This window comes from Sphaeramia orbicularis, unplaced genomic scaffold (genome assembly GCF_902148855.1).
Source record: "Sphaeramia orbicularis unplaced genomic scaffold, fSphaOr1.1, whole genome shotgun sequence".
Lineage (NCBI taxonomy): Eukaryota > Metazoa > Chordata > Actinopteri > Kurtiformes > Apogonidae > Sphaeramia > Sphaeramia orbicularis.
The window spans coordinates 331,326-345,598 of record NW_021941450.1 but is presented as its reverse complement, the minus strand read 5'-3'; the positions used below and the strand labels follow the sequence as shown (position 1 = coordinate 345,598).

Below are 14,273 nucleotides of genomic sequence, written 5' to 3'. Positions count from 1 at the left end.
AGGAGTTTTAAAGGGAAGAACCATTTTCAGTCACCCAACACTGTGGACAAAAGGGGAAAAACTGCACCGACACACCTATGGTTTATAAACTACTAAAAAAATAATGTAAAGACATAACAATGTGACTCAGACCCTGGTTTCAGTCTGTGGTTTCAGTCTGTGGTTTCAGTCTGTGGATTCAGTCTGTGGTTTCAGAGGGTGTGGTTTCAGTCTGTGGTTTCAGAGGGTGTGGTTTCAGTCTGTGGTTTCAGAGGGTGTGGTTTCAGTCTGTGGTTTCAGTCTGTGGATTCAGTCTGTGGTTTCAGAGGGTGTGGTTTCAGTCTGTGGTTTCAGAGGGTATGGTTTCAGTCTGTGGTTTCAGTCTGTGGATTCAGTCTGTGGTTTCAGTCTGTGGTTTCAGAGGGTGTGGTTTCAGTCTGTGGTTTCAGAGGGTGTGGTTTCAGTCTGTGGTTTCAGTCTGTGGATTCAGTCTGTGGTTTCAGAGGGTGTGGTTTCAGTCTGTGGTTTCAGAGGGTGTGGTTTCAGTCTGTGGTTTCAGAGGGTGTGGTTTCAGTCTGTGGTTTCAGTCTGTGGATTCAGTCTGTGGTTTCAGAGGGTGTGGTTTCAGTCTGTGGTTTCAGAGGGTATGGTTTCAGTCTGTGGTTTCAGTCTGTGGATTCAGTCTGTGGTTTCAGGGGGTGTAGTTTCAGTCTGTGGTTTCAGAGGGTGTGGTTTCAGTCTGTGGTTTCAGAGGGTATGGTTTCAGTCTGTGGTTTCAGTCTGTGGTTTCAGTCTGTGGATTCAGTCTGTGGATTCAGTCTGTGGTTTCAGAGGGTGTGGTTTCAGTCTGTGGTTTCAGAGGGTGTGGATTCAGTCTGTGGTTTCAGAGGGTGTGGATTCAGTCTGTGGTTTCAGTCTGTGGTTTCAGAGGGTGTGGTTTCAGTCTGTGGTTTCAGATGGTGTGGTTTCAGTCTGTGGTTTCAGTCTGTGGATTCAGTCTGTGGATTCAGTCTGTGGTTTCAGAGGGTGTGGTTTCAGTCTGTGGTTTCAGAGGGTGTGGTTTCAGTCTGTGGTTTCAGTCTGTGGTTTCAGAGGGTGTGGTTTCAGTCTGTGGTTTCAGAGGGTGTGGTTTCAGTCTGTGGATTCAGTCTGTGGTTTCAGAGGGTGTGGTTTCAGTCTGTGGTTTCAGAGGGTGTGGTTTCAGTCTGTGGTTTCAGTCTGTGGTTTCAAAGGGTGTGGTTTCAGTCTGTGGTTTCAGAGGGTGTGGATTCAGTCTGTGGTTTCAGAGGGTGTGGATTCAGTCTGTGGTTTCAGTCTGTGGTTTCAGAGGGTGTGGTTTCAGTCTGTGGTTTCAGAGGGTGTGGATTCAGTCTGTGGTTTCAGAGGGTGTGGTTTCAGTCTGTGGTTTCAGAGGGTGTGGACTCAGTCTGTGGTTTCAGAGGGTGTGGATTCAGTCTGTGGTTTCAGTCTGGTTTCAGAGGGTGTGGTTTCAGTCTGTGGTTTCAGAGGGTGTGGTTTCAGTCTGTGGTTTCAGTCTGTGGTTTCAGAGGGTGTGGTTTCAGTCTGTGGTTTCAGAGGGTGTGGTTTCAGTCTGTGGTTTCAGAGGGTGTGGTTTCAGTCTGTGGTTTCAGTCTGTGGTTTCAGAGGGTGTGGTTTCAGTCTGTGGTTTCAGAGGGTGTGGTTTCAGTCTGTGGTTTCAGTCTGTGGTTTCAGAGGGTGTGGTTTCAGTCTGTGGTTTCAGAGGGTGTGGTTTCAGTCTGTGGTTTCAGTCTGTGGATTCAGTCTGTGGTTTCAGAGTCTGGACTGGTCCAAACAGGACACTCACTAACCAAACCGACAAACCCAAAGGGGGCCAGGCTGAAACCAAGGCCATGACAGGACAAATATGATCAGATACGGTTCTATCAGTCTGGTTCAGATCTGAAGCTCCAGTCCACCTGTAAATAACAGACCCTTTTATAAACCCACCATTCACACCCCACTGAGGACACAGCAGGTGGAAAACCTGCTTCTGCTGTTGAAGCTACAGATGTGAAGGTGAGGAGAGTTTGGAGGAAAATATAACTATAACAACAGAACAAACAGCAGCAGGCTGTGCACCAAGGAGCAGATGTAATGTACAAATATGACCACCAGAGGGCAGTGCAGTCCTATGAGTTTAATCCAGTCTGTCAGTACAAGAGCACTGAGTGGGAATCTGCAGAAAGCAATGAGAAGAGACCTGCACCTGCAAGAACCGACGAGAACAACGACAAGAACGAACAAACCAAGAAGAACAAGTGTGTGAACAGAGAAGCAGTAAGAGTAGAATGGAAATGACACTGGAGGAGTCAGGTATGAACAAAGAGCAGCACCAACAAGTATATACACAAGTGGACTGCACCCAGGACAAAGGGGGAGGGGGGTCCAGAGGGGTGAGCAGGGGGGTGAGGAGGAGTCCAGAGGGGGTCCAGGGGGGTGAGGAGGGGTGAGGACGGGGTCCAGAGGAGGTCCAGAGGGTCCAGGGGCGTGAGGAGGGGTCCAGAGAGGGTGAGCAGGGGTCCAGAGGGGGTCCAGAGGAGGTCCAGGGGGTCCGGGGGGTGAGCAGGGGTCCAGAGGAGGTCCAGGGGGTCCAGCGGGGTGAGGAGGGGTCCAGAGGGGGTGAGCAGGGGTCCAGAGGGGGTCCAGAGGAGGTCCAGGGGGCCCAGTGGGGTGAGGAGGGGTCCAGAGGGGGTGAGCAGGGGTCCAGAGGGGGTCCAGAGGAGGTCCAGGGGGGTGAGGTGGGGTCCAGAGGGGGTCCAGAGGAGGTCCAGGGGGTCCAGGGGGGTGAGGAGGGGTCCAGAGGGGGTCCAGAGGAGGTCCAGGGGGTCCAGGGGGGTGAGGAGGGGTCCAGAGGGGGTGAGCAGGGGTCCAGAGGGGGTCCAGAGGAGGTCCAGGGGGTCCAGCGGGGTGAGGAGGGGTCCAGAGGGGGTGAGCAGGGGTCCAGAGGGGGTCCAGAGGAGGTCCAGGGGGTCCAGGGGGGTCCAGGGGGGTGAGGAGGGGTCCAGAGGGGGTCCAGAGGGGGTGAGCAGGGGTCCAGAGGGGGTCCAGGGGGGTGAGGAGGGCTTTTTTAACCCACCTGTTCATCTGCTGTGTGCGGGTGTAATCCTGACCCTCAGATCACACTAACACTGACACTGACACTAACACTGACACTAACACTAAAACTGACACTGACACTAACACTGACAATGACACTAACACTGACACTAAAACTGACACTAATACTGACACTAAAACTGACACTAACACTAACAATGACACTAACTGACACTAACACTGACACTAACACTAAAACTGACACTAACACTGACACTAACACTGACACTAACACTAAAACTGACACTGACACTAACACTGACAATGACACTAACACTGACACTAAAACTGACACTAATACTGACACTAAAACTGACACTAACACTAACAATGACACTAACTGACACTAACACTGACACTAACACTAAAACTGACACTGACACTGACACTAACACTGACACTAACACTAACACTGACACACTAAAACTGACACTAACACTGACACTAACACTGACACTAAAACTGACACTAAAACTGACACTAACACTGACACTAAAACTGACACTAACACTGACACTAACACTGACACTAAAACTGACACTAAAACTGACACTAACACTGACACTAAAACTGACACTAAAACTGACACTAACACTGACACTAAAACTGACACTAACACTGACACTAAAACTGACACTAAAACTGACACTAACACTGACACTAACACTGACACTAAAACTGACACTGACACTAACACTCAGATTAAAGCCAACAGCCTCCCTTTAAACTGAATAAACACACAGTCTGCTGGGATTTAAACCAACACCTGCAATACAACTGTGAATACAACACACACCTGAACCACAGCACATACACAAACAGCACACACACGGAAGAAAACACACAGTGTTAACCCTTTGACCTGGGTCTCCTCCAGCCTAACCCTGCTGTGGTGGTGACCTTTGACCTGGGTCTCCTCCAGCCTAACCCTGCTGTGGTGGTGACCTTTGACCTGGGTCTCCTCCAGCCTAACCCTGCTGTGGTGGTGACCTTTGACCTGGATCTCCTCCAGCCTAACCCTGCTGTGGTGGTGACCTTTGACACTGACACTGAGTGTAAGTGTGGAGGTGGGTTCAACTCCAGACCACAGTTAAAGCGCTCCATAAAGTCTACATTCAGCCACACTCATATGTCCCGTCCTGCTGCCCTGCCGTTGTCATGGTAACACCATCAACACCCTCCACTACCACATGTGTTTTTTTTAACCCCTCAGTTTCCAGGAGGAGCTTTAAAGTGGCGTTCCCACCAGTGGCATTCCCATAAGGCTTTGCATTCATGAGCTGATGTGAGTGGTGCCAGTGTTGGTGGAGGACAACAAGAGGGTTGTTTGAACACAGTGACCCCCCCCCGCCCCCCCAGAAGCAGCAAAAACAAACACCAAAAAACCCAAAATGGCTTTGAAACAGTTCAGTACCACTCTGCCTGTTTGAACACACAGGTCTGCTGTAGGACTGGTCTGGACAGAGCAGGTCACCTTCAAGGTGAAGATGAGCTAATTACAGATAATTAGAGCTAATTACAGGTAAGTAGAGTTTACTGATCTTAGAAGAGGATTGTTTTATGTGGTCAATTTAACGGGACTTCAAACTTTCAAAGCAGTTGGAGATACTGAACCTAATGGACTACTGAGAACACCAGGGTCAGGAGAACACCAGGGTTCTACATGTGAGGGTTAGGGCTGGGTATCATGGCCAATTTCCATAATCGATTCGATTCATAAGGTTCTGAATCGATTAATCACGATTCGATTCGATTCAATATCGATTCGATTCAGTATTAATTGATTGATTCTGAGTAATTTAGAAATACCAAAGTACAATTTTGAGTTTGTAACCGGATTATTTGAGTACCGCAGTCATGAAACACATCAATACTGGGATCAATATTGATATTAGAAAGGAAATAAATATGACATTTCAGCAGTAAATTGCTCAATGTGCTCTTAAATAATGAACGGCACAGAAACATTACCATGTTTTTACAGTGGGTCAGAATGGACTTCGTCAACTTTACTCTGTTTTATGGCTGGAGGCTTCTACTCACTGGGGGTGTTGGGGGGTGCTCCGTGATTGTTGGTCGGAGCGGAGCGGGGCTGGGGGGTGCACGCGTGTCGTGAATGTTGGTCGGGGAGCGGGGGGCAGCGGTAGCAGTCGGACATTGTTGCTTTCCTCTTCCTCTAACTCCATACTCAGCCATAGGTGATGGTATGGATCCAAGCTAATATTCCAAGAACGACCGGCTTCCGTGACTCGCCAGATGGCCACTTCCTTCACACTGCAGGTTCCAGTTTGAGGCCGGAGGACCTCCAGCGGAGGGGGTTTCCCCACCGCATCTTTTCTGCGAGCTAGACCAAGTCTTCCCCAGGGGTTCACAAGATGGAGCTGCCCGCAGTTCCACGTACTCCTGGTCCTGCTCTGAAGAATCGATCTCATCCACTATTAATCGATTACGCAAAATTAAAATGAGACTGATCTAAGATCGATTAAATCGATTTTTTTACCCAGCCCTAGAGACGGTATATGGGTTAGGGTTAGAAACCAGTAGAACCATAGAGACCATTAGAACCATAGACACCATTAGAACCACAGAGACAGTTTGAAGTGATCCCACACTTTGGATATCTTTGTCCTTTTACAGACGTCTCCTCACTTTCCTCCACAGCTCCACCTTTTGGACTGGCAGTTGCATGTGTCACTGTTTACAGTCCGTGTAGAGCATGATCTGGGGCGGAACCCAAGTGACGACTGAAACCAAATCAATAATTAAACCAATCCTCTAATTACTGGAGAACTGACTGCAGCTCTAGAATGAACAGATGATTAGTGTCCTGGTCCAGGTCCAACAGAAGACTGTAGACCTGCTGGAGGAGGTCCACACCTGGAGGAGGTCAGTGTGTATCTGCGCTCCTCAGTTTCAGTTTCAGTCGAACTCTGTCTGATATAAAGCTGTCATCTTGTTCTCATTAGGAGGCTGAAAGGGGGGGTGAGGTGGTGGTGGTGGGGGGGTAATAAATGAGGTCATTACTAACACTGGCGAAGCAAGATGTTTGAGGCTGGACGAGGAAGAGGAGTGGTCTGAGCAGTGATGTCACTGTGACCCCCCCACCGTACTGAACCTGAGCAGTGATGTCACCATGGGGGGGGGGGGGGCACCACCACCACCACCATCGTACTGATCCCTCCAGCCACAGCTCACACAGAACCCAGTGGAAACAGCAGAGTGTCCATAACTTGTCTGAGGTCTTTTTTGGGGGGGGGGGGGGGGGCATACCACTACTGTCTGAGCCCTCATCCATCCCAGTCATGTTGGAGCACTTCCACAGGGCTCCGCTCCAGGCCCCTACAGAACTAAAACAGGACTGTCAGAGGCCTCTGTGGCCCTACATGGACCTGAACCACACTCAGACCGGTGGACCATCCACTGACTGACACTGAAACTAGAAACTAGGACAGGACAGACCTGACACCAACACTAACCAACTGTGGTAAAGCTGACAGGGACTGGGACAGAACCAGGACAGAACACACCATACAGCAAAGGAAAATAAATATACACACACACACACCCACACATATATATATATATATATATATATATATATATATATATATATATATATATATATATATATATATATATATATATATATATATATACAGTACAGGCCAAAAGTTTGGACACACCTTCTCATTCTTTGCATTTTCTTTATTTTCATGACTATTTTCATTGTAGATTCTCACTGAAGGCATCAAAACTATGAATGAACACATGTGGAATTATGTACTTAACAAAAAAGTGTGAAATAACTGAAAACATCTCTTATATTCTAGTTTCTTCAAAGTAGCCACCCTTAGCTCTGATGACTGTTTTGCACACCCTTGGCATTCTCTTGATGAGCTTCCAGAGGTAGTCACCTGAAATGGTTTCCACTTCATAGCTGTGCCTTGTCAGGGTTACTTAGTGGAATTTCTTGCCTTATTGATGGGGTTGGGACCATCAGTTGTGTTGTGCAGAAGTCAGGTTGATGCACAGCTGACAGCCCTATTGGACAACTGTTAGAATGCATATTATGGCGAGAACCAATCAGCTAAGTAAAGACAAACGAGTGGCCATCATTACTTTAAGAAATGAAGGTCAGTCAGTCTAGAAAATTTCAAAAACTTTGAATGTGTCCGCAAGTGCAGTCGCAAAAACCATCAAGCGCTCCAACGAAACTGGCTCACATGAGGACCGCCCCAGGAAAGGAAGACCAAGAGTCACCTCTGATGCTGAAGATAAGTTCATCTGAGTCACCAGCCTCAGAAATCGCAAATTAACAGCAGCTCAGATTAGAGACCAGATGAATACCACACAGAGCTCTAGCAGCAGACACATCTCTACAACAACTGTTAAGAGGAGACTGCGTGAATCAGGCCTTCATGGTCAAACAGCTGCTAGGAAACCACTGCTCAGGAGAGGCAACAAACACAAGAGATTTATTTGGGCCAAGAAACCCAAGGAATGGACATTAGACCAGTGGAAATCTGTGCTTTGGTCTGATGAGTCCAAATTTGAGATCTTTGGATCCAGCCGCCGTGTCTTTGTGCGACACAGAAAAGGTGAACAGATGGATGCTACATGCCTGGTTCCCACCGTGAAGCATGGAGGGGGAGGTGTGATGGTGTGGGGGTGCTTTGCTGGTGACGCTGTTGGGGATTTATTCAAGATTGAAGGCAACCTGAATCAGCATGGCTACCACAGCATCCTGAAGTGACATGCCATTCCATCCGGTCTGCGTTTAGTTGGACCATCATTTATGTTTCAACAGGACAATGACCCCAAACACACCTCCAGGCTGTGTGAGGGATATCTGACCAAGAAGGAGAGTGATGGAGTGCTGCGCCAGATGACCTGGCCTACACAGTCACCGGACCTGAACCCAATCGAGATGGTTTGGGGTGAGCTGGACCGCAGAGTGAAGGCAAAAGGGCCAACAAGTGCTAAGCATCTGTGGGAACTTCTTCAAGACTGTTAGGAAACCATTTCAGGTGACTACCTCTTGATGCTCATCAAGAGAATGGCAAGAGTGTGCAAAGCAGTCATCAGAGCTAAGGGTGGATACTTTGAAGAAACTAGAATATAAGAGATGTTTTCAGTTATTTCACACTTTTTTGTTAAGTACATAATTCCACATGTGTTCATTCATAGTTTTGATGCCTTCAGTGAGAATCTACAATGAAAATAGTCATGAAAATAAAGAAAATGCAAAGAATGAGAAGGTGTGTCCAAACTTTTGGCCTGTACTGTAAATATATATATATATATATATATATATATATATATATGTATATATATATACTTATATACACTATATTGCCAAAAGTATTCCCTCACCTGCTTTGACTCCCATATGAATGTCAGGTCCATCCCATTCCTAGTCTATGGGTTCAGTCTGACGTGGCTCCACCCTTTGCAGCTCTAACAGCTTCAGCTCTTCTGGGAAGGCTGTCCACAAGGTTTAGGAGTGTGTTCATGGGAATTTTGGACCGTTCTTCCAGAAGTGCATTTGTGAGGTCCCACACTGATGTTGGACAGAAGGCCTGGCTCTCAGTCTGCGCTCTAATTCATCCAAAGGTGTTCTATGGGGTTGAGGTCAGGACTGTGTGCAGGCCAGTCCAGTTCATCCACACCAGACTCTGTCCTCCATGTCCAAATGGACCTTGCTTTGTGCACTGGTGCACAGTCATGTTGGAAGAGGAAGGGGCCGGCTCCAAACTGTTCCCACAAAGTTGGGAGCGTGGAATTGTCCCAAATGTCTTGTTCTGCTGAAGCATTCCCAGTTCCTTTCACTGGAACTAAGGGGCCCAGCCCAGCTCCTGAAAAACAACCCCACACCATAACCCCCCCTCCACCAAACTTTACACTCGGCACAATGCGCTCCCACAAGTATCGTTCTCCTGGTGACCGCCAAACCCAGACCCGTCCGTCAGATCGCCAGATGGAGAAGTGTGATCGGTCAGTCCAGAGAAGGCTCCTCCCCTGCTCTACAGTCCAGTGGCGGCGTGCTTTACACCACTGCATCCACCGCTGTGCATTGCACTTGCTGATGTATGGCTCGGATGCGGCCGCTCGGCCACGGAAACCCATTCCATGAAGCTCTGTGCGCACTGTTCTGGAGCTAATCTGAAGGACACATGAAGTTTGGAGGTCTGTACCATTGACTCTGCAGAAAGTCGTCCACCTCTTCGCACTCTGCGCCTCAGCATCCGCTGACCCCGCTCCGTCAGTTTCCGTGGCCTACCACTTCGTGGCTGAGTTGCTGTCGTTCCCGAACACTTCCACTTTCTTATAATCCAGCTGACAGCTGACTGTACAATATTTAGGAGCCAGGAAATGTCACCACTGGATTTGTGTCACAGGTGGCATCCTATCACAGTTCCACGCTGGAATTCACTGAGCTCCTGAGAGAGACCCATTCTGTCCCAAATGTTTGTAAAAGCAGTCTGCATGCCTAGGGCTGGATTTAATACACCTGTGGACATGGAAGGGACTGGAACAGCTGAGTCTGAGTATTGGGATGGAGGAGACAAGACTTTTGGCAGTATAGTGTATATATGGGTTAAAGACATTGTAGTGCAGTCAGTGCAGGGTGGTTCATTCCTCAGGTTGTATCAGTAGAACACAGTCTACAGCTCAGTTCAAACAGATTAACGTCCATGTTGAACCTCTGCAGTGGATTCAGTTTCACAGTGTCTGCGTCTGCATTCAAACAATCAATACAAGAACAACCACAACAGATACGACCCATACACAGGTCAGATCAATACCAGTAAATACTGGACTGTTGGGGGGGGGGGGGGGGGGTCCCATACATATAGTGATGGACAGAACAGGACTATTAAACAGCACAGCTCTGCTGACACTAAACAGTGTGTGTGGTTTAGTGCTTCTATTGGACCCAGAGCAGCTGAAGGTGGAGTCGATGAGGAAACACACAGACATGTGTACGCTGGGCCGCTCTGTCCTGTTCAACCCACTACTGAACATCTGAGGCAGTGTGTGTTACAGTAAGGACAGTATGACAAAACATGACAAGAATGTGTGTGTGTGTGTGTGTGTGTGTGTGTGTGTGTGTCCTTCCTTTCTGTCCTCTACTGTCCTCATACATCTTTACAGTCCACAGTACGTCTGTTTAAACAGAATTAAATCACCTGGTCCTTCAATGGGACAATGACATGATATTGAAAAGAAAAAGTGGAAGTAAATCCCCATTAATTCAACTCTAATATTCACTACAATCACATTTATTCCACATTTTAGATCTAATTAAAGGCTTGATTATGTTCATTTAGCCTTCATTTTAAATGTTTAGTCTATTCAATGATTGTGTTTCTACAGTTAACTGAATCGAACCTTCAGACTGGTCCAAATGTCATCTGGACTCATTCATGCACCAACATGTGTGTGTCTGGAACAGAACAGCAGATGAACACTGGAACACAAGGTGGATCTGAACAGTGGATGGACTCACCCTGTCTTTGTCGTCAGCCACGTCACAGAGGACGTCATCCAGGTCCAGGATGCCGCCATCTCCGTGTTCCAGCCGGTGGACCTGCAGCCAATAGGACGCATCCTGGAAGAGGAGGGACCAGGGTTAGGAAAATGTATAAATTCATGTTCCCTTTCATGTCCATAGTCAGGAGTGTAAATGAGCAGAACCACTGGTCCAACTGTGCCAAAGTGTGTGGATAACATTCATAAACAGCTCCAGCAGCAGATTCCAGCCTGAGGCAGACCCACAGCAGTTCATCAAACACTGTAAATGTGTGTCAGAACACTGGCAGTGTTTGGGTTCAGCAGCCCCAAGGCTTACAGCCTCATTACCCACAATGCACCTCCAGTCCACTGACAGCACACAGCACCACAGTCATTCTGGAGCTGAAGAATCAAATACATTCAAAGTTTACTTCTACAGCACTTTACAACAACATAAAGCCCAAAGTGCTTTACATCTAAAAGCATGATTAAATTATGAGATGAAAAAACAGGTTAATCAGGTCCCCTAAACATGCATAAAACAATAAGACACAACACACAGTGATAAAAGAGAGCACACATTCAAACCTACTAGTGTGTCAGAGCTAAGGGTTAAAGCCAGTCTGAACAGGTGAGTCTAGAACCTAAGGGTTAAAGTCAGTCTGAACAGGTGAGTCTAGAACCTAAGGGTTAAAGCCAGTCTGAACAGGTGAGTCTAGAACCTAAGGGTTAAAGTCAGTCTGAACAGGTGAGTCTAGAACCTAAGGGTTAAAGTCAGTCTGAACAGGTGAGTCTAGAACCTAAGGGTTAAAGCCAGTCTGAACAGGTGAGTCTAGAACCTAAGGGTTAAAGTCAGTCTAAACAGGTGAGTCTAGAACCTAAGGGTTAAAGCCAGTCTAAACAGGTGGGTCTAACACCTAAGGGTTAAAGTCAGTCTAAACAGGTGAGTCTAAAACCTAAGGGTTAAAGCCAGTCTGAACAGGTGAGTCTAGAACCTAAGGGTTAAAGCCAGTCTGAACGGGTGAGTCTAGAACCTAAGGGTTAAAGCCAGTCTGAACAGGTGAGTCTAGAACCTAAGGGTTAAAGTCAGTCTGAACAGGTGAGTCTAGAACCTAAGGGTTAAAGCCAGTCTGAACAGGTGAGTCTAGAACCTAAGGGTTAAAGTCAGTCTGAACAGGTGAGTCTAGAACCTAAGGGTTAAAGTCAGTCTGAACAGGTGAGTCTAGAACCTAAGGGTTAAAGCCAGTCTGAACAGGTGAGTCTAGAACCTAAGGGTTAAAGTCAGTCTAAACAGGTGAGTCTAGAACCTAAGGGTTAAAGCCAGTCTAAACAGGTGGGTCTAACACCTAAGGGTTAAAGTCAGTCTAAACAGGTGAGTCTAAAACCTAAGGGTTAAAGCCAGTCTGAACAGGTGAGTCTAAAACCTAAGGGTTAAAGCCAGTCTAAACAGGTGAGTCTAACACCTAAGGGTTAAAGCCAGTCTAAACAGGTGGGTCTAACACCTAAGGGTTAAAGTCAGTCTAAACAGGTGAGTCTAAAACCTAAGGGTTAAAGCCAGTCTGAACAGGTGAGTCTAGAACCTAAGGGTTAAAGCCAGTCTGAACAGGTGAGTCTAAAACCTAAGGGTTAAAGCCAGTCTAAACAGGTGAGTCTAGAACCTAAGGGTTAAAGCCAGTCTAAACAGGTGGGTCTAACACCTAAGGGTTAAAGTCAGTCTAAACAGGTGAGTCTAAAACCTAAGGGTTAAAGCCAGTCTGAACAGGTGAGTCTAGAACCTAAGGGTTAAAGCCAGTCTAAACAGGTGGGTCTAACACCTAAGGGTTAAAGTCAGTCTAAACAGGTGAGTCTAAAACCTAAGGGTTAAAGCCAGTCTAAACAGGTGAGTCTAGAACCGAAGGGTTAAAGCCAGTCTAAACAGGTGAGTCTAGAACCTGGACTTGAACAGGTTCAGGTCAGTGAGGACTCACAGGTCAGGAGGCAACGAGTTCCACAGTTTTGGAGCGGCAACAACAAATGAAGGATCAGCCCACTGTTTATATGTGGACCTGGGGACGTCCAGAACCATCTGAGAGGACGATGGGAGGGCTCCGCTGGGGCGGGGAACCGTTCAAATATCAGATAAATAGGGAGGAGCTAAACTCCTCAGACCCCGCCCCCCCCTCCAGGTTCAGTGTTGCACTAATCAGCTGTGCTCTGTTCCAATCACACCTCCTCCCAGTCACTGAACACAGTCTCAAAGCCACACTATGCAGACCCCCCCCACCCCCCCAGGCCTGTGATCTAATGTCAGCTGTAGAACGTACCTGTGTGAGTGGACCAGGCTGTGGTTCTGGTTCTGGTTGTGCTCTGGTCTTCTTCAGAGCATAGTGGTGTTTCCACATGTCACACACACACTGAGGCTGTGGAGTGGACTCACACCCAGGTTCAACACAAACCCCCCCACCCTGGAACTGCACACACACACACACAGTCTGGGTGTGTGTGTGTCCACCTGTCCAGCTGTCCAGTATGCAGGTGCAGTGGACTCCTTCAGCGCAGTCTGACAGAGGACACACACTGAACACAATCAGCTGTTGTGTTCCTCACACTGGATCAGATTACTGTGGAATCATGGGTATTGATGCTCCGACACACACACACACACACACACACACACACACTGCACTGACATAACAAGAGTCAGGACACCTGAGAGGGAGGAGCCATGATCTATGGACATGTGATCAGATGTGACAACACAATGACAGCCTGCATAAACACAAACCAGCAGAACCAGAACAGAACCACAACAGAACCACAACAGTGCAGTGGATCCCACACACACTGTTGTTATTAGGGCTGTTAGAAAATATCAGTTCTGCAATATATCACAATATTTCACTTCACAATACTGTACCAATATTAAAAAGTACTGTATGGATATTTTTCGGTATATATTCAAATGCAGATAAGGCAGAGGTTCATTTTAGTTTTGTGGTTTTCTTTATGGTGTATATCTTATTCAATATTATTTAACACTTTTTTAATACTGGTTATTTGAATCATCCTAAAAGCAGTTTTTACTGACTGAGAGGCAGATGTTTGTTGGATTGAACTCAAATCCTGTTCTGATGTTAGTTGTGAACTAATAGAATCTGAACATTTGAACAGGATCTGAAACTGGAATGTCTGGAAAACAGAATTTCAGGTTGAACACAGTTTGAACATTTGGTGATAGAACATTAGATCCTGTTGGAATCAAATACAAATGTGTTTAGTATTTGTGCAGATTTTTGCTGGAATTCAATTCTACAAGGAAATAATCACTTAAAAAAGAAACAAAACCAATACAAAATTACCTTTTTAACAGTATCATGATATATCGTATTGTGATCCTAGTATTGTCATTTGTATCATATCTCCAGATTCTTGAATACACAGCCCTAGTGTCAAACCTGGGACCAACTAAGAACATCCACCTGTGTATGAAGAACTGAGGTCTGATGGATGGATGGACAAACCATGACACTATTATTATTATTATTATTATTATTATTATTATTATTATGACAGAAACCAAATGATTTAATAATAAGGAGAAGGAGTTTATAATAATAAATAATAATGGATTGGATTTATATAGCGCCTTTCTAGACACCCAAAGCGCTTTACATTATTGACCC

At 46.7% G+C, this 14,273-nt stretch overlaps 1 protein-coding gene across 1 annotated transcript in view; it reads right to left on the bottom strand.

The window, feature by feature from the left end:
* LOC115415795 (partitioning defective 3 homolog) overlaps positions 1-14,273 on the bottom strand; it is a 129,401-nt gene that overhangs the window by 44,289 nt on the left and 70,839 nt on the right. Inside the window, exon 2 of the mRNA XM_030129432.1 lies at positions 10,607-10,708. Coding sequence (XP_029985292.1) covers positions 10,607-10,708 — 102 coding nt within the window. The remainder of the gene's footprint in view (positions 1-10,606; positions 10,709-14,273) is intronic.